This window comes from Octodon degus, unplaced genomic scaffold, assembly GCF_000260255.1.
Source record: "Octodon degus isolate 3935 unplaced genomic scaffold, OctDeg1.0 scaffold00157, whole genome shotgun sequence".
NCBI lineage: Eukaryota > Metazoa > Chordata > Mammalia > Rodentia > Octodontidae > Octodon > Octodon degus.
The window spans coordinates 5,449,285-5,475,479 of NW_004524733.1; the positions used below are offsets into that span (position 1 = coordinate 5,449,285).

At 36.4% G+C, this 26,195-nt stretch overlaps 1 protein-coding gene across 1 annotated transcript in view; it reads right to left on the bottom strand.

Moving 5' to 3' along the window:
* Col4a5 (collagen type IV alpha 5 chain) overlaps positions 1-26,195 on the bottom strand; it is a 351,283-nt gene that overhangs the window by 87,381 nt on the left and 237,707 nt on the right. The window contains exon 27 of the mRNA XM_004642629.2: positions 25,197-25,310. Within this exon, the coding sequence (XP_004642686.1) occupies positions 25,197-25,310 (114 nt within the window). The remainder of the gene's footprint in view (positions 1-25,196; positions 25,311-26,195) is intronic.

The window sequence follows — 26,195 nt, forward strand, 5'->3', positions numbered from 1 at the left end:
TGTGTTTGTGTGCAGGGTCTCACTATGCAGCTCAGACTTGTAGTGATCCTTTTGATTTCTGCATCCCTAGTGCTGGAAATACAGGCATGCACCACCATGCCCAGACTCCATCAATGATGGCTCAGCATGCCTAGGGGAGGGGATGAAGCGGCATGCAGTGCCAGCAGTCGAACCCTGGCTCCTGCATTTACCTAAGCAAGCACTTAATCCACTGAGCTATATTGCCGGCCTTACAATGTAAGTTTCTGTAAGATATACCCACTTCAAAAATGTTTATGGGGAATACTTACGTTAAAAGCATTGTGCATGTTCTTACTGCAGTCTGTATCAACTATTCAACTTAAGGGAATCATTTAACTTTGGTGTTCTTGTCTGCTATTGGGCTATAATGCCACAACTGAGTGAAAGCTGCTGGAGGCTGAGACGTAAGATCTAATCTTACTGTTAATCATAGGTTGCCATTTTTATATAAAAACAACATATGGGATATGAAAACCTGTTGACATCATATTTGAACATGCTCTTAATATTACAGAATTCACAGGGCTGGCCAAATAGCTCAGCAGATTATAGCGCCTGCACAGATTTGATCCCCAGGCCTGCCATACCAGCCCCACCTCCAGTGCTCCCTGAAAAGACCATTGAGACTGGGCACGGTGGCATGCACCTGTAATCCCAGCACATGGGATACTGTAAACAGGAGAATCACTATGAGTCTGATCTAGTAGTAAGACCCTGAACACCCTGTACACCATTCCCTAAAAGTATAGAAAAAAATGTAGAATTCACTTTTGAAAATTAGAAAACTCCACTTACTTGTCAGTGGTAATTTTTCTAATGCTGTCATTTATTATTAAAGTACTATAAAAAGTGGCGAAATATTTTACACTGATTTATTTGTGAAGAGTGTGAGATATCTAGTAATGAACACTGTGAAGGCTCTATACAGATCACTATCTACTGTTACATAGTGATAGCCAAATAGTGTCTTTATGGTTGAGTTTGAAATAGAAGTAAAGTCTCTTCAAATATGTTCCAAAAGCCGCATATAAAATAATGAAAAGAAATCAAACATTGAATCATTCTGGAGAAAGGGTTTGTGTTTTACTTTTACTATTAAACTTTAAAGTAAAGCTTTTGGAAAATAACTTCAATACTTTGTAGACCTAGCAACCAAGAGGGAGAAAACTTTAGCAACAAGTAGAGCCACCCAAACACAAGAACAATGCAAAAGGCTCAATAGGTTATGAAACAAATCTGCATATGAAAAGATTAGAAAAAACCTCAGCAAACAGATGCTATTAGAGCCCATCATTACACGACTATAATATGCCACATTAGGAATAAGAAACAGTCATTTTCTCAAGTGTTCATATAGAATATTCTATAAATCAAATATATTTAACAATAAAATGTAGTAAAATGTTTATTACAAAAATTACATTCTTAGTTATCTTTGATTTTCATATTGCTTTCAATAATCATTTTGGAATTTGAGTTCTTATATGTTATATTAAAATAATTTTATTTTGCACTATAACAGCTTAGGTAGAGAGAAATTATTATTGGATGACTATGAGTATACTTTGTTTATTACTCTTAGTAGTAATTGATAGTACAGTGTACTTTTCACAGGATATATCTTTGTCATGAATACTATCAGGAATGGGCATACTGAAAATATTCAGGACAAAGAAAGTCAATATAAAGTCAAAAGTTCTTGCCAACACTTGGAACACTGAGGCAGGAAGATCACCATAATGACCATCAGGTTAGCTTGAGTTTCACAGTAAAACCCTTTCTCAAAAAAAGTTAAAAGTCCTGCTGAATCTCCTTTTGCAGAAATTATATGCCTATCCCTACTGAGGCTATTTAGGGATATATAAATATTCTAAATTTACTAGCAACCAAATGTAATTGCTACTGGAAAAAAGAGAAAAATATTATTTTTTAATTTTATTTATTTTTGTTTTGGTGGAACCATTGATTGAGCTCAGGCCCTTGTGCTTGCCAGGCAAGCATTTATTCTACTGAGCTATCTCCCTGGCCCCTAAAAGAGGAAAATCTTAAAAATATAAAAACATATACTACCTGTGAGAATTCCACAAACACAACACACACACACACACACACACACATTTTGCTTTGCCTAAAGGTTTCATACCCCTCAAAAAGTTTTGATATTGGGGGCTGGGGAGATTTGGTTTGTCTTGGTCTTAACCATTCAGCAGAAAAGTATAAAAACAAAGTATAAGAAGTAAAGACATGCTGTTATGTTGAGCTGTAGGGGACTCAGGTCAACAATTTCTGACATTGCCAGTCAAGCAGAAGACCCAATACTATTATGGAATACTGGACTCTTTTAGAATATTCTGCTGAGTTAACACATCTATAATATTCAAATAACAGAACTTAACAAAAAAAAGGGGGATACAGACGAATGTCCATTTTGTATCTGTGTATTCAAAATGGTTAGGATAGATATATAGTTGCATTCTCTTAAAGAATAGAGGGATTTGTTCTAATAGTGTTTGTAAATAGGATATCATGTCTGCATCTTGTACAGCAAATAACCACTAGGAAGAATGTATGCAATGTGTTAATTATTAAAACTGTCCTACCAATTTGGTTTGAAAATGTCTCACTGCCACTTGTTTCTCAATAAATTTATGGGGAAAAGATAAAAAAATTTTAAAAAGTTTTGATATTTATAATGCCTTCTCCCTAAATTTTGAAAATAACGTGAATAATTTCTGTGGTTTTGTTGTTTTATGTCTGTTTTCATTAACTGCAGTGAAGATTTTTTTTTCTTTCCTATAAACAATTCAGCCACACAATTTTCCCCAAACCTGGGAAAACATTATAACATATTTGGCTCAGGTTACAGTTTTATCTGTGAACATGGAACAAAGTATGCTCAAGTGATAAAAAGATTCATTAAAGCCTCTGCATTCCAGCAAATGTCCAAACAAAACAATAAGAATCAAAACCCTCCATATTTTCCTGTATTAGTAACTCATGTAATGAAATAATTTTGCTTCTAGGCCATTGACAAATTTCATTTTGTTCTTCAGCTGTCAAAGGAATTGAAATTCAATTGTACATTAATTTAGAAACATGTTAAATTGTATGAACTGTGTTGGAAAATAGGCAAATAATAGAACCTCAAAAAAATAGATTCAAAAGAAAAACCAGAAAAGCATAATACCAATATTTTGCCCTAGAAATATAACATTATAGAAACTCTGTGCTGTTTTTCTACTATAAACACAAATACTCATAAAAATGTATTAAAAACTGATATTTCATATGTGAGCCAAGCATTATAACTCAGATTTTTGAAAATATTAGTAATAGTCTTTCTCATTAACCTATAATAGAACAAGAATAATTATATTTTCCTGTTAGGATTGCTTTCATTGAGTTCCATAGGTTTTAGTGTGTTCTCCTTCCATATACATTTTCTTCTACAAACCTTTAATTTTTTCTCAAATTTCTTATGTGATTCACTGATTATTCAATACTGTATTACTTAATCCCCATTTATTTGTATACTTTTTATGGTTCTTTGCATGTTGATTTCTAGTTTCATTCCTTATGACTAGGTAGTATGCAGGGGATTATTGTGATTTTTTGTATTTATTTAAGCATGCTTGTTGACTAAGGCATGATCTATTTTGGAAAAAGTTCTGGTTGATGTTGAAAAATGTGTATTCTATTGTATGAAACACTGTATATCTCTCAATTTTAGTCAATTTGTTTAACTGTGTGGTTTAACTCTGATATTTTGTTTTCTCTCTCTCTCTCTCTTTCTCTCTCTCTTTCTCTCTCTGTCTCTCTATTTTTGGAAAGGGGAAAGAACTCAGGAAGGGAGCTCTGCCTTATGTCACTGAGCTATCTCCCAGCCTTTCATTTTGATATTTCTTGATAATTATTTTGATATGTTTGTGAGATTTGGGTACTGAAGTCTAGCACAATGACTGTATAGATTTCTATTTGTCCTTTTATGTCCAGTGATATTTGTTATGTTAGCGTGCCAAAACTTGATGAACAAATCATTATCTCTTCCTGTTGAAGTGTTCTTTTATAGTATGTAAAGGCTATCATTATGTCTTTTGATCAAGTTTGAGTTAAGTTCTTCTGCATTTGTTTACTTTCAAGCTCCAATTGCATGGAGTGGCATTTCCTATTCTTTCACTTTCAGTCTATGAACTTCCTTTTGGATGAGGAATGTCTCCTATAGGCAATATATGATTTTGTTCTATTACTCCTCACATACATGTGTACTTTGCTTTAGATATTGGTGCAATATACTAAATAATATACCAGCAAACAGAACACAACAAACTATAAAAAGATCACATATTGTGACCAAGTTGGCATTATCCCAGGGTTAGAAGGATGAGTTAGGCTGCTTCAACAAAGCAGTCAGCCTCAGGTTGCTGTGGCTCAATCCCCAAAACTCCAGCCAGCCAAACATGCCCTGAAGGCATTCTGAGCCAGCTTAAAAAAATCCTTCAAGAAAAGAAGGATGAGTTAAGATACATGCATCAGAAAATGCAGTACATCACATAAATAGAAAAAAGATGAGACACCTTCATCTCAGCAGAAGCAGAAAAATCATTTGACAAAACTGAACATCCATTTATGATAAAAAGGCATATCACAACTTAATTCAACATTATAAAAACTATTATAGCGTGTTCCAGCGACCCCCAGACCCAGTCTTACCCCAGGCCCGCTGAGTGTGTGGGAGAGCTTCCAGCTACTCTGCACTGGCAGGACCTACTGGTTCCAGCCCAGGTGCACCATGAGTGAGACCCCTCTTCCATCCCCTTGGGATGCCCACCAACACTCCACAGCACCTCCCCTACTGCCACTTTCTGGGAAACCCCAGACCCAGTCCTAGCCCAGGCCCGGTGAGTGTGTGGGAAAGCTTCCAGCTACCCTGCACTGGTGGGGCCTACTTGTCCCAGCCGAGGCACAGCGTGGGTGAGACCCTCTTCCACCCCCTTGGGACACCAGCCACCACTCTGCAGCATCCCCCCTAACCCACCGGCTCAGTAGGAATTTCTGCCACAATGCCGGAAAACCCAGATCCAGTCCTAGCATAGGTCTGGTGAGTGCGTGGGAGAGCTTCCAGCTACCCTGTGCTGGCATGACCTACTGGTCCCAGTCCAGGGATAGCATGGGTGACACACTCTTTCATCCTCTTAGGACGTCCCTCATCAGTCCATAGTACCCCACCACACCCCGCCCATAGAGTAGGAATTTCTGTCACTTTCTGGGAACCCCCAGATCCAGTCCAAGTCCAGGCCACGTGAGTGTGTGGGAGAATTGCCTCTCCCACCTACTCCACCTTGTCCCCTCCACACTCAGCTCAGGCCTGGTTTACAAGCCTGCAGTGAAACCCTTCAATGGCAATCCCTGCAGAAAGTGTAGGGAACAGAACAATAAAGCTAGTCCAGCAGCAGAACATCTTGCCAGAGGGGCACAACAGGTTCACCCCAAAGGGCAGCCACAGGAAGGAACTGAGCACAGCAGCCAGAAACAAGCCAGGCACGGCTGGACAAAACCAAACTTTGTAGATATACACCTGAACTTCAGTAGGTGCAAAGGCTATAACTGTGACAAAGATCTAGAACTGAGGTCAGAAGACACTGCTACACAAAATGACAATGAGAAGGAGCAAAATGCAGTCTCAGAACCCAAGCCCACCATTAACAAGTGCAGAGAACACGAGCAAAGAACAAATTGGGAATCACACGGCTGAAAGCAAAGAATCAACGGCTTCTGAAATAAAGAAACAGCTGCAGAAATGTATAGAAGAACTCAGACTGGAAATTAAAAAAGAAATCCCTGAATTAATAACATCTGCAGTAAAGAATCAAATGCAGAAACATATGGAGGAAACCCAATGCCCACCCAGAACAAGTGCAGAGGACACTAAATCAGCTCAAATGTATGAATTAATAGTGTTGATAATAAATAAGCAACAGCAGAAAGTTATAGAGGAACTCAGAGTGGAATTCTTTTCTGAAATAAAAAAAAAGAATTCTCAGAACTCAAAGTATGTGCAGTAAAGAATCAACTACAGAAACATAGGGAGGAAACCCAATCTGAAAAAACACTGCAGTAAAAGAATATATAACTACTTCTAAAAAAGACATTGATAAAAAAAATAGAGGAGAATAGAAAAACGGCAGATTCCTTGAATGAGCAAAACAGGAAAGAAATAGATTGCAGAAAGCAAAGTCAAAGAGATATAGAGGACACTAAAATCTCAAACACAAGATTGCAAAACCGTTTAAGTGAAAGTGAAGACAGAGTTTCAGGTCTTGAAGACGCTGGTGCAGCTAGTGAAATGGTGAGAAAGGATCTCTTAAAAACAACAAGGATGCAGCAAAAAATAATCCATCACCTGAAGATGATGCAAAGATGAAAAATATGAGACTAATAGACATCAATAAGAAACACAAGTCAATACAAATGACATTAAAATATGGGCAGAAATAATAATAGAAAACTTCCCAAATATGAGGAAACAATCTGCTATTCAGATAACTGAAGCACAACGAATGCAAAGTAACCTCAACCCAATTAAAAACACACTGAGACATATAATAGTCAAGATCCCAGAAATTCAGCACAAGAATAATATGCAGAAAGCCGCTGCAGAAAAGAAGCAGATCACATTCAAATGAAAACACATCAGAATTACGGCCGACTTCTCTTCACAAACCATGCAGGCAAGAAGAGCATGAAGCAGAGTACTTCAAGACCTCTTTGAAAAAAAATTTCATACTAGACTACTATAGCCTGAAAAAATCTCTTTCAAGTTTTTTTTTTCTTTTTTTCTTTTTTGAACCGGGATTGAACACAGGCCCTTGCACTTGCCAGGCAAACACTTATTCTACTGAGCTATCTCTCCGGCCTCTCTTTCAAGTTTGATAGAGAAGTGAAATATTTTCATGAAAAAGAACAGCTAAAGAATTTCATGATGACAACGCCAAAACTACACAGTTTACTAAAAGATGTTCTAGAGAGGGACCAAAATGATCAGAACTGCACAAATGAAAACAGAAGAAACCAACTAAATAGGGCAAGTAAATAAACACAGGAGAAAAAGAAGTAAACAACAACAGGTAAATAACATGTCAACCATGAGTCAATACGTCTCCATTATAACCATCAATGTAAATGTACTCAATTCACCAATTAAGAGAAATAGACTGGCATAGTGGATTAGGAAATAAAATCCACAAAATACTGTATACAAGAAACTCATTTAGCTCATAAAGACATCCATAGGCTGAAAGTGAAAGGATGAAACACAATACTACATTCCCCAGCACCTCTGAAAAAAGCAGGGGTAGCAATCCTATTCTCAGTCAGTCTCAACTTCAAACCAACAAAGATCAAGAGAAATAAAGAAGGCCACTATATACTGGTTAGGGGCAAAATTCAAGAGGAAGAGGTAACACTCATAAAGATGTATGCACCAAACACGGGAGCATCCAAATATATAGAGCAAATCTTAATGAACATGAAAAATATAATATCCAATACCATAATCTTAACAGGAGACCTTAACACACCTTTGACCTCAAAAGATAGATCAACCAGACAAAAATTTAGCAAAGAAATAACAGAACTGAATCAGAAGTTGAAACAAATGTACTTAGTGGACATATACACAGTGTTCCAACCAAACACAGCTGAATACACTTTTTTCTCAACTGCACATGGGTCATTTTCTAAAATAGACCACATACTGGTACTTACGTCATGCTTAATTATATGTAAGAAAACAGAAACGATACCATGCACATTAACGAACCACAGTGCAATGAAACTGGAAATAAATGACAAAAGAAACCAGAAAAAAACCATAAATACATGGAAATTAATGACACCCTACTCAGCAACCAATGGGTCACAGATGAAATTAAACAAGAATTCAACAATATCTACAATTCAATGAAAATTCAAGCACAACTTATCGGAATTCATGTGTTAAGATGAAAGCAGTTCTCAGAGGGAAATTCATAGCTGTGAACTCACACATTAAGAAAACAGAACGGGAACAAATAAATACACTAATGCTGCACCTTCAACAACTAGAAAAAGAAAAGAAAACGAAACCCAGAGCCCAAAGACAGGAAGAAGTCATAAAGATTAGAGCAGAAATTAATTCAACTGAGAAGAAGAAAACAATTCGAAGAATTATAAGAACCAGCAAAAAGTTGGTTCTTTTCAAAATTAGATAAAATCGATAAGCCCCTACCCAACCTCGTCAAAGAGAGGAAATAAAAAATTCAAAGACAAGCACTAAGGAATGAAAAGGGTGCAATTACGACAGACCCAGTGGAAATACAGAAGATTATCCATAGCTACTTTGAGAATCTTTACTCTCACAGAATAGAAGACACAGAAGAAATGGACAGATTCCTAGAAAGGTACAAATTACCACAACTGAATCGAAAAAATATAACCACTCTAAATAGCGCATTAACAGCCAATGAAATACAAGATGTAATTAAAAACCTACCAACAAAGAAAAGTCCATGTCCGGATGGATTTACAGCTGAATTCTGCAAGACATTTACACAAAATGGAATCCCTATACTCCTCAAATTCTTCCATGAAATTGAAAAGGAAGTAATCCTTCCAAAATCATTCCTGGAGGCAAGTATTATACTGATACCAAAACCAGGGAAAGACGAAACTAAGAAAGAGAACTACAGGCCGATCTCCCTCATGAACATAGATGCCAAAATCCTCAATAAAATACTAGCAAATAGAATACAGTAAATCATCAAGAAGATCATACACCATGACCAGATAGGATTCACCCCAGGGATGCAAGGATTGTTCAATCTTCGAAAATCTATCAATGTAATACACTATGTCAATAGAGCGAAAACTAAAAACCACATGATCATCTCCATTGATGCAGAAAAGGCTTTTGACAAAGTCCAACACTCATTCATGTTCAAAGTCCTACAGAAAATTGGAATAGATGGCCTCTTCTTCAAATCTGGGAAAAGCCATTGGCTAACATAATACTAAATGGGGAAAAACTGAAATCTTTTATTCTTAGATATGGTACAAGACAAGGATGTCCTCTATCACCACTCCTATTCAATATAGTTCTCGAATCATTAGCTACAGCCATTAGACAAGAGAAAGAAATAAAAGAAATAAGAGTAGGCAAAGAGGAAGTTAAATTATCTTTATGTGCAGATGACATGATACTTTACTTGGAAGACCCAAAAAACTCCACCAAGAAGTTACTAGAATTAATACAGAAATTCTGTAGCATGCAATGTTATAAAATCAAATCCAAAAGTCAATAGCATTCCTCTACACAGACAACAAACACACTGAGAGGGAAATTATAGAAACAATACCTTTTACAATAGCACTGAGGAAAATGAAATACCTTGGAATCAATCTAACTAAAGAACTCAAAGATCTTTTCAAGGAAAATTACAGTACTCTGAAAAAAGAGATTGTAGAGGATTTCAGAAAATGGAAAGATATTCCATGTTCCAGGGTAGGAAGAACCAACATTGTGATGATGGCCAAACCCCCAAAATTGCTGTACATTTAATGGTATCCCTATCAGACCACTGATAGGGATACCACATACTTTACAGAGGTTGACAAATAATTCCTAAAATTTTCTGGAACCAGAAAAGGCCTAGAATAGCAAAGGCAATCCTGAGCAATAAAAACAAGGCAGTAGGCATTACAATTCCTGACTTGAAATTATACTACAAGGCTACTGTGATAAAATCTGCATGGTACTAGCAACAAAATCGACCTGAGGATCAAAGAAATAGATTAGAAAACGCTGAAGCCCCTTTGAACATACTCAGCCAGATAATCTTTGACAATGTGGCCAAACATACACCCTGGAAGAAAGATAGCCTCTTCAACAAATGGTGCTGGAAAAACTGGCACTCTACATTCCAAAAACTAAAACTTGACACAGGTCTATCACCATTCACTAAACTAAAGTCAAAATATATTAAAGATCTAAACATTAAAGCAGATATACTAAGTCTCCTTGAAGAGAAAGTAGGAGGAACTCTTGAAGACATAGGGCTAGGCAAAGAGTTCATGGACAGAAATCAAATCGCACGGAAAACAGTTGAAAGAATTAACAACCAGGACCTGCTCTTACTGAGTTTTTTCACGTCAAAAGAAATTACCAACAAAGTGAAAAGGCAACCCAAAAATTTGGAAAAAATCATGACCAATAAGTACTCAGAAAAAGGTGTGCACTCTAGAATTTATAAAGAACTAAAAACACTAGGGCCCCAAACTTTAAAGACCAAATCCAGAAATGAGCATCCGTGATGAACACACACTTGTCAGGCAATGAAATTTAGGAAGAGAATAAATATATGAAAAAATGCTCCACATCACTAGCCATCCACAAAATGCAAATTAAAGCAACACTGAGATATCATCTCACCCCAGAAAGAATGGCTATCATAATGAAATCACCCAACAACAAATGTTGGAGAGGCTGTATGGAAAAAGGAACGCTTCTTCACTGCTGGTGGGAATGTAGACTGGTGCAACCGTTATGGAAATCAGTGTGGAGACTCCTTAGCAAATTTGGTCTGGAAATCCCCTTTAAACCAGCTATTCCTCTACTGGGAATTTTCCCAGAGGACCTGAAAATATCATATTATAGAGATATATGTGTGCCTATGTTTATAGCAGCACAATTTGTCATACCCAAATCTTGGAAACAACCAAGATGCCCATCACCTGAGGAAAGGTAGAAAAAGATGTGGCATTTTTACACAATGGAGTATTATTCAGCTATGAAGAATGATAAACTTGAAGACTTTATATTGAAGTGGATGACACTTGAACATATACACATAAATGAAATAAACCGGACACACATATGTAAATATCATATAGTTTCCCTAGTATAAGAACTCAAAATAAGAAATACAATTAGAAGTGTATAATACAAGTAAAAGGAAAGCAGGATCTCAAGGAGTAACTAATCAAGAGAGGGAAAGTAGAAGAGCTAGGAAACATGACAATGTCAAGCCATACAATTATATGTAGAAGATAAGCAAGGCAAGGATCCTGAGAATCTTCAGAAGATTTTTGAATCTGGCAGTTAATTGGAAGGATTCCCACCCTGACTAACTATGTATACTGATAAGTGTGAACTAAGCAACTGTACTGCAGATTGTAATCTGTAGTAGTAGATTCACGCTCGGAGTGTCTGTCATTCTGGTCTTCTGAATACGGGCTGCTTGTTATGACATGCCAGTTGCTGCTGTGCTGTCTCTCCATTAGATGATTGTTCAAAAAGAAGGGGGTGGTGAATGAAGGCAAGAGATAGGAAAAGGAATGTTGTGGGACTGTCCTGCTTCAAGGTTGTGTATGGTTTGATTTTTTAACTAATATGTATACATAAGAAGTATATAATTCTTTATGTCTATTTTTAAAAATATATTCTAATTTTTAAATATTTTTTCATCATATTCTATAGAGAATTAAAGTTCAACATATCAATACTTGACGAAAAATACCTGTTCCATGTTATTCCAAAGATGTTTGATATTCAGACAGATAGTGAGGTTAAGCTTAACAGCCTACGTTGTATGGTAATAACAATAAGCTTGTCTTCTGAATGGTTAACAACCTACATTTGCAGAGCAAAATTAGAGAAAAAGGAGGGCCGCAATGAAAGCTAACATTTTGGTCCTGGCCTTCCAAGGTCAATTAAGACTCAGGACATATGAGAACTTGTCCTGTAACATCATGTAACTTAGTAGTGTCCCAAATTTTCTGATCAAGGAGATTATGGGGCTAAAGAGGAAAGTATCGATGATGTATATTGTGCCTAAGGAGAGTCATATGGAGAGAAAACATTCTCTCAGGCTTTCACAGAGAGCACATTGGCCAAGCAATGGCCGTGACCCATCCACATGGCTGACACTGACAAAAGTTTTACAATCTGAGGTACAGGATCTCAGGATAAGTACTGAGGGGATTTCACTGACCTTATCAGACCCAAAAGCTACAACTCTTGTTTCATAGATCCTGCATTATCTTGGTCTTAACCATCCAGCAGAAAAGTATAAAAAGAAAATATAAGAAGTAAAGCCATGGTGTTATGTTGAGCTGTAGGGGATTCAGGTCAACAATTTCTGACATTGCCAGTGAAGCGGAAGACCCAATACTATTATGGACTACTGATCTCTTTTCCTTTTCCTGTCTCTTGATTTCATTCACCACGCACTCTTCTTTTTGAACAATCATCTACCCGAGAGACATCATAGCAGCAACGGGCGTCATAACAAGCAGCCCTTATCATTTGTTCCCATTCTGTTTTCCTAATGTGTGAGTTCACAGCTATGAATTTCCCTCTGAGAACTGCTTTCATCATATCCCATAAATTACGATAAGTTGTGCTTGAATTTTCATTGAATTGTAGATATTGTTGAATTTCTTGTTTAATTTCATCTGTGTCCCATTGGTTGTTGAGTAGGGTGTCATTTAATTTCCATGTATTTAAGGGTTTTTTGGTTTCTTTTATCATTTGTTTCCAGTTTCATTGCACTGTGGCCAGATAATGTACATGGGAAAATTTCTGTATTCTTACATATACTTAAGCATGACCTATGGACCAGTATGTGTTCTATTTTAGAAAATGACCCATGTGCAGCTGCGAAAAATGTGTATTCAGCTGTGTTTGGTTGTAACTCTCAGTATATGTCCACCAAGTCCATTTATTTCAAGCTCCGGTTCAGTTCTGTTACTTCTTTGCTAAGTTTATGTCTGGTTGACCTATCTTTTGGGGATAAGCGGATGTTAAGGTCTCCTGTTAAGATTGTGGTATTGGATATTAGATTTTTCATGTCCATTAAGATTTGCTTTATATATTGGGTGCTCCTGTGTTTGTGCATACATGTATATGAGTGTTACCTCTTCCTCTTGAATTTTTCCCCTAACCAGTATATAGTGGCCTTCTTTATTTTACTTGATCATTGTTGGTTTGAAGTTGAGGCTGTCTGAGAATAAGATTGTTACACCTGCTTTTTTCTGAGGTGCTGGGGCATGTAGTATTGCGTTCCATCCTTTGACTTTCAGCCTATGAATGTCTTTATGAGTTAAATGTGTTTCTTGTATACAGTATATTGTTGGATTTTGTTTCCTAATCCGACGTGCCAGTCTATTTCTCTTAATTGGTGAATTGAGTCCATTTACATTGATGGTTAGAATTCAGATGTATTGACTTACGATTGATATGCTATTTACCTGTTGTCGTTTACTCCTTTTTCTCCTGTGTTTAATTGCTTGCCCTATTTAGTTGGTTGCTTTTGATCTCATTCATGGAGTTCCGATCATTTTGGTCCCTCCCTGGAACATCTTTCAGTAGCCTGTGTAGTGTTGGCTTTTCATTACGAAATTCTTTAGCTGTTCTTTGTCATGAAAGTATTTCACTTCTCCATCAAACTTGAAGGAGAGTTTTACAGGGTATAGTAGTCTGGGCTGGAATTTGTTTTCATAGAGGACTTGAAGTACTCTGCTCCATGCTCTTCTTGCCTTCATGATTTGTGAAAAGAAGTCGGCCGTAATTCTGATGGGTTTTCCTTTGAATGTGATCTGCTTCTTTTCTCTAGCCGCTTTCAGCATATTATTCTTGTGCTGGATTTCTGGGATCATGACTATTATATGTCTCAGTGTATTTTTAATTGGCTTGAGGTTATTTGGCGTTCTTTATGTTTCCGTTACCTGAATGGCAGATTGTTTCCTCATATTTGGGAAGTTTTCTGCTATTACTTCTTCCAGTATTTTTAAAATATCATTTGTGTTGACTCCTTCTTTCTCGTTGATACCTATTAGTCTCACATTGTTCATTTTTGCATCATGTTGCATGTGATGAATTATTTTTTCCTTCATTCTAGTTGTTTTTAAGAGATCCTTTCTTTCCTTTTCACTAGCTGCACCACCATCTTCAAGATCTGAAAATTTGTCTTCACTTTCACTCAAACGGTTTTGCAAGGTTGTGATTAGATTTTAAATTCCTCTATATCTCTTTGACTCTGCTTCATGTGATGTATTTCTTTCCTGTATTGCTCATTCAAGGAATCCATTATTTTTCTAATCTCCTCTGATTTTTTTATCAATTTCTTCTTTAGAAGCAGTTATAAATTCTTTTACTGCATTTTTTTTCAGATTGGGTTTCCTCCCTATGTTTCTATAGTTGATTCTTTACTTGTGATGCTGTGAGTTCAGAGAATTCTTTTTTTTATTTCAGAAGAGAATTCCACTCTGAGTTGCTCTATAACTTTCTGCTGTTCCTTGTTTACTATCGATGCTTTTAATTCATACATTTGAGCTAAGCTAGTAGAAGAGAATTCCGCTCTTATTTCCTCCATAACTTTCTGCTGTTAATTATTTACTATCGACCCTATTAATTCATACGTTTCAGCTGAGGTAGTGTCCTCTACAGTTGTTCTGGGTGGGCACTGGGCTTCCTCCATATGTTTCTGCATTAGATTCTTTATTGCAGATGCTCTTAATTCACAGGTTTCTTTTTTCATTTCCAATTTGAATTCCTCTATACCTTTCTGCAGCTGTTTCTTTATTTCAGATGCTGTTGATTCTTTCATTTCAGCTGTGTGATTCCCAATTTGTTCTGTGTTAGTGTCTTCTGCAGTTGTTATGGGTGGGCTTGGGGTCTGAGATTGCATTTGGCTCCTTCTCTTTGTCATTTTGTATGGCACTGTCTTCTGACCTTTGTTGTAGAGCTTTGGTGCAGTTATAACCTTAGCACCTACTGAAGTTCAGGTGTAGATCTACAAAGTTTGGATTTATCCAGATGTGCCTGGTTTGGGTCTGGCTGCTGTGCTCAGCTCCTTCCTACTGTTGCCCTTGGGGATGAACCTGTTGTGCCCCTCTGGTAAGATGTTCTGCTCCTGGACTAGCTGGCTGGTTCTGTCCCCTTCTCTCTCTGCAGGGATTGCACCTGCAGGGTTTCACTTCAGGCCTGTTTGCCAGACCTGAGCTGAGTCTGGAGGGGACAAGGTGGAGAAGTGGGGAGAGGAAGCCCTCCCACACACACACACCAGGCCTGGGCTAGGGCTGGATCTGGGGTTCCTGAGAATGCAGCAGATGTTCTCACTCACTGGGCAGGAGTGGCAGTGACTGCAGTGTGTTGGGGGTTTCCCAAGGGGGTTGAAGAGGGTCTTACCCACTCAGCGCCTGGGCTTGGACCGGTAAGGTCCCCCCAGCACAGGGTAGCCAGCAGCTCTCCCACACACTCACAGGGCCTGGGCTAGGGCTGGATCTGGGGATCCCCACTATCAGCACATTAACTGGAGCAGACTTTGTTACATCTTTCCTTAAACTCCCACTGTACTTCCTTCCATCTTATTCCTTATTTATACCCCTGGAAATAACCTTGCATACCCTTCTCTCACACCTTGCATTGTAGATAAACTAATTGTATCTCTAAACTTCTATCATTTTTCCTTCTTTCATTTCATGTTTTCTTTTTATTTTTTTAATCTTTTATTTGGTATAGGTTCTCACTATGCAGCTCAGACTCTTAGTGATCCTCCTTTCTCAGCCTCTCCAGCACTGCGAATACTGACATGCACCACCAAGCCACGTTTCCAGGGTTGGCAGGGCATTCTAGGGCCGGCACACCATGTAGTATGAGGGACTGAATCTGGTTCCTTGTACTTGCCAGGCAGGTTCTTAGACTTCTGAGCTATCCTCCAGCCCCTTGATGTTGTCTTTTTTCTTTCAATTTTTCTGCAATATTTTTCCCTTTCTTCTTTCCTTTCATCATCCTCTCTATCCCAGCTTACTCTTTATCAGTACTATTTTATTCACTTTCTGAATTACCGAAAAATGTGTGAAACATTAAAACAAATAGGTGATAATTCGTTTTTCCTTGCAACACAATGACCAGGAATGATCCTAATATTTGAGTAGGTTGAATAGGAACATGAGCACCAAAATTTAAACAAAGTAAAGGTCAGATCACAGGGAGACATACACTAAAGACATTCACATGGTTTTGAGTTTTCTACTATAATTGATTTCCAACCATCAGCACAAAAACACTAGAGACTTGTGAAAATCAGGCAGCAAAATATATCTAAAACTTTTTATCTCCTCAAAGTTGATACACAGGCACTGAAGTGCAGGATTATTTAGGCAAAGAACTTAAGAAGAAATGATTAAAATGTTTAAATAAATCAAAGAAGAAATGATGCAAATGTGTATGAAATTCAATGCCCTCAAAGTGAATATACTTAAACAGGAGAAGGATTTCATTAATAGGACATTCAATGAGTTTAAAAAATAAACAAAGATTTGAATATGTACTATAACAAAATGGAGATTTTTTAAAAGATATCAATAGGAAATCCAGACATAAAAAATTCAATTGAAAATATGGGCAACAGGAATGACCAGTCTGAGGAGACTGTCAGGATCTAAAGAAAGGCTGATGTAGTAAAGCCTAAAAACAAAATCTAGATACAACAGTTGCTAGATGACTTTAAAAACCACCCAAGAATTATAGGAGTTAAAAGAAAGGCTGGAAGATGATATGAAGTTATAAAAATGTTTATTAGTTGTAATCATGGTTGAATATTTTCCAAATCTAGGGAAAGAAACAAATATATGGGTAAAGAATAAAAAACCCTAAATAGCTACATCCAGAATAATTGACCCATAACAGGTTATGTTCAAAATCTCAGAAATTCAACAGAAATAGAGAATGTTAAATGTTGTTAGAATTTTGGCCCTAGCTCTTCAAGGGCAGTGAGGACTCATGAAATAAGAGGAACTGTACTGTAACATAATATAACTCAGTGATGTCCCAAATTTTCTGGTCAAGAAGATTATGAAGCCAAAGAGGAAAGTGAGAGATGATGTAGAGTGTGCCTAAGGAGAGTCACATGGAGAGAAAATATTCTCACAGACTTTCATAGAGAGCAAATTTGTCAAGCAATGGCTGTGATTCATCCACATGGCTGAAACTGACAAAAGATCTACAAACTGCAGTACGAGGTTTCAGGGTAATTCCTGAGGGGATTTGACTGACCTTGACAGATACAAAAGTTACATTTTTTGCTATATAGGTCTTGCTTTATCTTGGTCTTAGCTATCCAGCAGAAAAGTATAAAACTGAGGTATAAAAAGTAAAGCCATATTAATATGTTGAGCTGTAAAAGGCTCAAGTCAACAACTTCTGACATTGCCAGTTATGTGGATAAGCCACTACTATTATAGACTACTGGACTATATTGGATTATTTTGTTGAATTCACGTACCTACAATATATGAATGGCAATGGAATATTCATCTCTGACAAAAGCAAACAAAAAGGGGGATATAAATGAAGGCCTATTTTGTAGTGATATATATATATATATATATATATATATATATATAAAATAGAATAGATATACAGCTACTTTCTCTTAGTTCAATGAGAAGAAAGATTTGTACTAATAGTGCTTAGACAATATATTCATGTCTGCATCTTGTTCTATGAATAATTACTACAAAGACAACAATATTCAATGTGTTAATTATTGTAACTGTCCTACTAACCTGTTTTGAAACTGTTTCATTGCTACTTCTTTCTCAATAAAATTAATATAAAAAAAGTTGTTAGAGAAAAATTCCATGTAACTTGTCCATGAAACTAATAGCTGATTTCTCAATATAAACTTTAAGAGAAAGGACACCTTGAAGGGGAATTTTTCCAGACCTACAGGAAAACATATGCCACCCTGGACTGTGCTATCCTTCTAAGCTGATAGAAAACTAGATACTTTCCCCACAAAGAGAATTGAAAGAAACATGTAGCCATCAAAACAGCATTGTAGAAAGTACTCAAAGAAGTCCTAGACAGAGACAGCAAGTCATATCACTAAGGAGCCCAGAGGAAAGAATATATTTAACTGAGACAACAGTTAAGCAAAAGTAAAAAATAAAGGAATCAGTAGAAAATTAATGCAGATAGGACTTACTTTATACCTTTTAATAATAGCAATGAATGTAAATGATCTTACCTCCCAAAACAAAACCCAACTACTTGATTCAATGGGTGCGGCTATACTGATTTCAAAGTGAACTTGAAGCCAAAAGTAATCAGAAGAGACAAAGATCACTACATTCTGGAAAAAGAAATAATTCAACAGAAAAATTCTAAATATTTATGTGTCCAATGTTGGTGCAAACAATTTTGCAAAATAAAAACTATTTGATATATAAGGACAGATAGACAACAATAAAATCATGTTGGGTGACTTTAGCACTCTAGAAAGGTCAACCAGCAATCAGACTAGACAAACAAGGGATGGACTAACAAAGAAAGAACTGAAACTATTCTTATTTGTACATGATATAATTCTTTACATAGATGGCAACAAAATCCTATAAGAAATCTCTTAGAATAATTCTGCAAAGTGGCAGAATATAAAATAAATATGAAAATCCCATAGCATATATGTACACCAACTGTGAAAGCACAGAGAAAGAAATCAGGAAAACAGTTGCACTCATGGTTGCTTAAAAACACCTAATTACATAAGCTTAATGAGGGAAATTAAAGACCTCTGCAATAAAATCTATAGTATTATGAAAAAACAGGTTGAAATGGATATTATAAAATGGTAAGATATCTCTTATTCCTGAAAAGATACAACCAAGATTATTAAAATGCCCATTTTATTAAAAATAAAAAATAAATATATTGCAATATGAATCAAACTACCCAAAGCATTCTTTTCAGAACTAGAAAAAAAAACCAACTCAATATTTATATGAAACCAGAAGAGAATGAGCATAGACATAGCAATTATGAGCAGTAAGAGCAAAGCAGGACACATTACGATACCTGATTTCAAATTGCACTACAAAGCTAGAGCAATAAAAAGAGCGTGGTACTGGCACAAACATGGCTATATATAGCATTGCAACAGAATTGAGAACACCAGTACACATCATTTTTGGGAAAATACTGGACTAATGGAGCAAGCCAGCCTTTCAGTGACAGACTGGTAGATTACTGACTCACTGTCTTGCTAATGTCCTCAGTGTGCACAGTAAAGTGAGCTATTTCTATTGGGGGGCAGGGACTTATAGAGCCTCAAAGCACAGCAGAGTGAAATTTAATTGCTACATAGCCATGCACCCACCTCAAGAGCGAGTGAACAACAGGGCAACAGGAAAAGACCAGGCTTAACCTTCACAGTGAATACTACTACTAGTACTACTAGTAATGCTACTAACGAGAAGAAGCCACGTATTCCTCCCACATACAACATGAGTGCTAGATATGGAACATTCAGAAGCCTATCCAAGACTGTTGTTGGACCACCCAGCAAAGCCTAAATGAGAACAGCAGAAGAAAGGAAAACTTGGCTCTGCAACAGTTATGCAGAACAAAATCAGAAAGGCAGAGCTGTAAGAGAGAAAAAAGGTACCCTTCTGCTCTTTCTGTGAGTGGATCTGAAACTGACAGATATCTGTGATCAGAGAGGCAGGGATCAATACCTGGGTCATAGGCATTTCAGCCAAAGGAGGTATTTGGATGCAAGACACACGGAGTCAATAATATTCACAACCCACATCAACCTGTGATTAGATCCACAGAGGTCTACTGTGGCAGATATCTGCAACTCAAAACCAGGATACAAGGAAGGTAAGAGCAACAGTCTTTACGACTTCAGGCAAGCAATTTTCTGATCTACAGGGGGAAATTGGATGTCTAATCAAATAAGAGAGTGACACTAGTACAGAGAAAACTGTATCAAAGCTCTAGGTTAATGCTATAAGTGTGTGAAGTTTTCTGTTTTTATTTTTACTTTAGTTGTTTTAATTACTGTTTCCTTCTTTATTTGATTTGGACTATCTTGATTTTGTATTTTTATTTTTTTCTTCTACTTCTTGATTTTTATGGGCATTAATTGGTTATTACACTCTTTTTTTTGCTTTTGACCTGTTCCTTCTTTGAGTCTTTTTCTTACCTATTTTTTAACTTTAAAAATCACTTATAAATATGAACTAATTGGGATTACAGATTTCTCAACACAATATTTAAAGGCCAGCAGAGTTTGAAGTAAAGTGTTACAAACTATAAAAGAAAACAACTTACCATTGAGACTAATATATCCTGCTAGATCATGTGTCAAAATTACAGAAGAAACAAGGATATTCTATGACAATGAACACTTTCAGTGATACATGAACACTAAGCAAGGGCTCCAAAAATACTCTGGAATACCCTAGATAAAGACAATGGAGCTAACAAAGTTAAATGTCAGATGTGATGAACAAATAAAAAAGTGGGGCCCATTCATTATGGGGCCCATAAATCTTATTCTTCCCTGGCAGACAGCTCTGATTTGAATTCCATTGTCTGATGTTAATTATTTGACCACTGGTGATTCAAGCTGCCTGATGTGAGCCTCATGCATGTACCACTGGGCTTTTAAGCCAGCAGGAACTCACTAAACAAAAAAGTAAAAATTGAGCAATCAAGAACAGAAAAGGTACATAGTGAGAGGTACAATTTAATATGATTTAGTAGCAACTCTCAAAGTAAATGGCCTCAACTCCCCAGTTAAAAGACACAGACTCCACAGTGGATCAAAACACAGAATCTAACAGTGTGTTACATTAAAAAAAAAAAAAAAAAAAACTCACGATCCAAAAAAGACATTCAAGGCCGGCCTCAAGCTCAGGGGACTAAAGTGCTTGCTTAGGCAGAGCGCAGAGACTGGGGTTCAATACCCAGCATGCCATGCCGGCCCCACCTGCTGGGCATGGTTAGATGGCGATGGAGACTGAACGTGGTGGTGCGCGCTTGTAATCCCAGCACTTGGGAGGCTGAAAACAGAAGGATCACTATGAGTCTGATCTAAGTAGTAAGACCCTGTACACCCTCTAGGCCCTACCCTAAATACAGAAAAAAAAAAAGAAATTCATAGGCTAAAAAAAAAAATCAAAGAATGGTAAACAATATTCCATGTTCTAGGATCCTGAGATCAAGCAGAAGTAATAATTTTTTCTCAGACAAAATAAACTGCAAGCTAGAACTGACCAGAAGAGCCAAAGAAAATCACTGAATACCAGTTAAGGAACAATTCAACAAGAAGGGTTAAACATTGTGAATATATATGCATGGAATACTAGGGCACCTAACTTCATAAAGCAAAGACTTCTAGACATAAAAGATCAAATAAACATCAACAAAATCATAGCGGGTGACTTCTATACCCTACTTTTACAGAAAGCTAGACTAACTAAGCAAAAAGTAACAAAGAGATATCAGAGCTGAACAAGTTCAAATAGAATTATCTTGTATCTACAATGTGTTCTATACAACAGAATACACATTCTTCTCAGCAGCATATCGAACTTTCTCCAAAACAGGCCAAATACTAGTACATAAAGCCAACTTAAATAAATATGAAATAGTGAAAATCATCCCATATATCCTATCAGATCACAGTGCACTAAAATCTAGAAATCAATTACAAAAGAAACTACAGAAATTTCATTAACACCTGGACATTGCATAACTCGACCCAGACTATTCAGTGGATCACAGAAGAAATGAAAGGAAGAATTAAAGAATTCTTCAAATCAAACAATAATGTGAGTACAACTAATAAGAACCTACAGAAAAAAAACTGCCCTTAGAGGAAAATTTATTGCTACAAATAGATTAGCAAAACAAAATAAATGCAAATAAACAACCTAATGATATACCTAAAGAAACTAGAACAACAATAACAGTAGAAAACAAATCTAGTACAGGGAGGGAAAATAAAAAGATCAGAACAAGGGCTGGCCAGATAGCTCAGTAGACTAAACGTCCTCCTTAGGCAGAGTGCAGCGGCAGGGGTTCGATACCCGGCATGCTGTGTTGGCCCTGCCCCAAGGCCTCGCTGAGAAGGCAATTGAGCCTGGGCCTGGTGGCACAGGCCTGTAATCCCAGCACTTGAGAGGGTGTAAACAGGAGAATCACTATGAGTCCGATCTACTTTGTGAGACCCTGTACACCCTGTAGATCCTATCTTAAATTTATATTTAAAAAAATCAGAACAGATAATTAATGAAATTTACACTAAAGAAAAAACTCCAAATAATCAATTAATCAAAGAGCCAGCTCTTTGCAAAAGAAAACAAAACATATAAACATATGAACGTGTGTGTGTGTCTGTGTGTGTGTGTGTGTGTGTGTGTGTGTGTGTTATTAAAGCTGCTTTTTCTCAGTTAGGAAAAAAAAAAGAAAACAAATTTACCAAAAGGAGAAAATAGTCACATTAACTCAACCAGAAATGAGAAAAGATTATATTACAAAGACTACTTCTGAAATCCATATAACTAGCATCTACTATGAAAAATTATCCCAAAGGAATTGGAGAATCTGAAAACACTGAATAAATTCTTAGACACAGGACTTAGCAAAACTGAACGAAGATATAAAAGTGCTGTTTAGTCCAATGACAGCAAAGGAAACTGGTGCAGTACCAAAAACTTCCAACTAAGAAAAACCTAGGACCTCATGGGATCCCCACTCCATTGTATAAGCCCTTTATAAAGGCTGTAACACCAATACTTCTCAAACTCCATAATGGAATCAAAAGGCAATGAATACTTAAAATCTCATTCATGGAGCCAACATTACTCTAATTCTAAAACCAGACAAGTACCCAGCTAAAGAAGAATACTACAGGCCAAACTAATGAACATGCATACAATAATCTTAAGCAAGAAACTGGCCAAGTGATTGCAACAGATCATCAAAAAGATCAGGTACCATGACCAAGTAGGGTTCATCTCAGGGATACAAGGGTAGTTTAGCATATACAAATCAATATAGGATAGTTCAACGTATAAAAATCAATATAGTAAAATATTAAAGAGAAGCAAGAAAAAATAACATTATATCAATTGATGCAGAAAGAGCCTTTCAATAAAATCAGTACCTATTTATGACAAAAAAACTCTGAAAATAGGTATACAAAGAGCCTATGCCAATATGATAAAAGTCATTTAGGCCAACCCTACTGCTAACATCATATTAAATGAGAAAACACTAAAAGCTTTTCTTTTAAAATTAGGAGCAAGACAAGGATGTCCACTATCACCAGTTCTCTTCAATACAGCACTTTAAACATTATCTAGTGCAATCAGGCAAGAGAAAGAAGTAAGAAGGATGTGTACAGAAAAAGAAGTAAATTTATCACTATTTATAGATGAGGGGATAGATTAAATAGAAGAATGAAAAAGTGCATTAAAAGACTTCTAGAATTAATAATCAAATTCAGAATTATGGAAAGATACAAAATAAAACACAAAAATCAACAGTGTTGCTCTATATCAATAATGAAATCTCTGAAAATGTAATTTCAAAACCAAATCTATTCACAATAACAAAAAGAAAAAGCAAACACCAAGATGTAGTCTAAGCAAGGAAGTAAAAGACCTCTACAACAAAACTACAGTATCCTGCAAAAGGAGATAAAAGAATTCATTAGAAAAATGGAGGGCCAGGGAATTAGCTCAGAGGCTTAAGTGCCTACCTGGCAGGTCCAAGGTCCTCAGTTGAATCTCCAGTACAAAAAGGAAGAAAAGAAAGAAAGAAGAAAGAGATAGAGAGAGAGAGAGAGAGAGAGAGAGAGAGAGAGAGAGAGAGAGAGAGAGAGAAGAAAGAAAGCAAGACAGACAGACAGACAATCCCCTATTTCCTGACAGCCACAAACAACATTGTTAAAATGGTCATACTATCAAAACTGATATATAGCTTTAATGTACTCACTATCAAAATACAAACAACATTACTCACAGAAATAGAGAGGATAGTCCAAAACCTCATACTGGAACAGAACAGAACAGAACAGAACAGAACAGAACAGAACAGAACAGAACAGGACAGGACAGGACAGGACAGGACAGGACAGGACAGGACAGGACAGGACAGGACAGGACAGAAGTAAAATAGCAAAAACAATCTCAAGCAACAAAAACAAAGCAGAAGGCACTACAATTTCAGAGTTTGACTTGTATAACCTATGGTGATAATAATAGCATGGTCCTAGCACAAAAACAGACACATGGACCAATGACATGGATTTAGGAACAACCCCAGACTCATTTAGCCATCAAGTCTTTAACCAAAGAGCTCAAAACACATGCTAGTGTAAAGATAGCCTCGTTAGCAAATGATGCTGGCAAAACTGATGACATAAAGATTAAAGGTCTACCCATAAGCTTCTCACAACAAAGGAAACAATCCACAGAGTGAAGTGACAGTCTACCGAACAGGAAACAATTTTTGCCAACTACACCTTAGACAAAAGATTGACATCTAGAATATATAAAGAACTCAAATTAATTAGATGACCCAGAATAAAAGATCTAATCAAAAACTGGGCAACTGAAATGAATAGAAACTGCTCAGAAGAAATACAAATGGCCAAGAAATACTAATTCTTCAAATAACATCATTATGCATCAGAAACATATATTTATGAAAAAATTTACATCTCAAAATGATTCACATTCCACAGTCTTAGTATACTATTGCACAACTGTAGAGGATACATATGTTTCTCTTGGAGGCAAAACCTCTGTTGAAAAAAACTTTCTGAGTATCCAATAAAACATAATAGAAAATCAGAGTGCTAGTTTAGGGGCAAAAAGAAAAAAAATCAACTCAATTTCTTTTTAAAGAAGGAAAGAAAATCAAAATGTGTGTAATATATTTTATACAACATTTTTGATAAAACCTAACTGTAAGACATGTTAACCAACCCCATAGACAAAAGTTTATTATTGTTGCACAGGTATTCAGGTCTGAAAAACTCAACACCAGAAACTTGCAAAACTATGTCTAACTCAATAATTATATGTTGATGTAGTGTAATTATTAAACTGCATTTTATGAACTAGATCAATCTTGAATGAAAAAGAAGGAAAAAGATTATGGATTAGACTGTTATGCTGTGATGTATACAGTTTTGTTTTTACAAAATTATATACCTAGATAGCTTACCTCTTAAATCAACTTTTTGGAAGACTATTATATAGGCTTCTCTTTATTGATAAGCTTAACCAACCTGTGATTAGGACTGCCATAAAATACACATTTACTCCTCTCTTACCTGGTTCACCTATTAGTCCAGGAACTCCTGGTGGTCCTGGTGGTCCCTGAGCACCAATTCCTGGCTGCCCCGGAGGTCCTCTTGGCCCGGGTTGCCCATTTGGTCCAATATCACCTTTAAGAAATAAAAATAGTTTAGTTATTAAAATTCACAGCTGTGTCACCAGTCCACAAGAACCATAATAGCCACATGAACAGCCACATAATTTTCAGCAAGGACCTTGAAAGACTGACCATTCATTAGAAAAAGTACATGTAAGTACTTGGATTAGAGAATGTGGAATTCATTAATAATCTTACTATTTAACATACATTGAACATTCAGCTTCAGGAGCTAAATCAACCTTGCAAAACACTACAAAAGATTATAACTACATATTGCCTCTATTTGTAACACAGCAGGGTAATTATTTATAAGTTTAAAATATATTTTCAAAATAACTGTATTTTAAGGTATGTAACCTTCAATGTCCTACTCTTTACTAATTCAAAGCCATGGCCTAAAATAGTCTTAAATCTCTTTGTCAGAGAAATATCTCCTTGACATTAGAAACTTCACTGTCCTGCTTTCTGTTTGTCACTGCCACTCTTAAAAACTAAATGTCACTCATGTTAATGGGCATTCTGAAGTGTTTCAATAAGTGGATGAAATCATATAAAAACCACTAAAAGCAAAATATAGAACTATTCCTTTGAGCCCAAAATGGTCCTTTATCCATTGGTAGTCAACCACCCCAAATTCCAATTCTTTCTCAAACACTGTTCTACTTGAAAACATACTTCTTCATTTTCAAGGATGTCATATCAATGCATATCCATGCAGGTTGCAGCCTCTTGTCTTGTTTCTCTTAATATAATTCATTGGAAATTTATTCATATTGTTCTATGTATCAATAGTGTTCCACTGTATCATTATACTATATTTTGTGAATCTTTTCAATATATGATGGACATGAGAGAATTCTATGTGTATGTGTTTCTTTGTGTGTGTGTGTGTGTG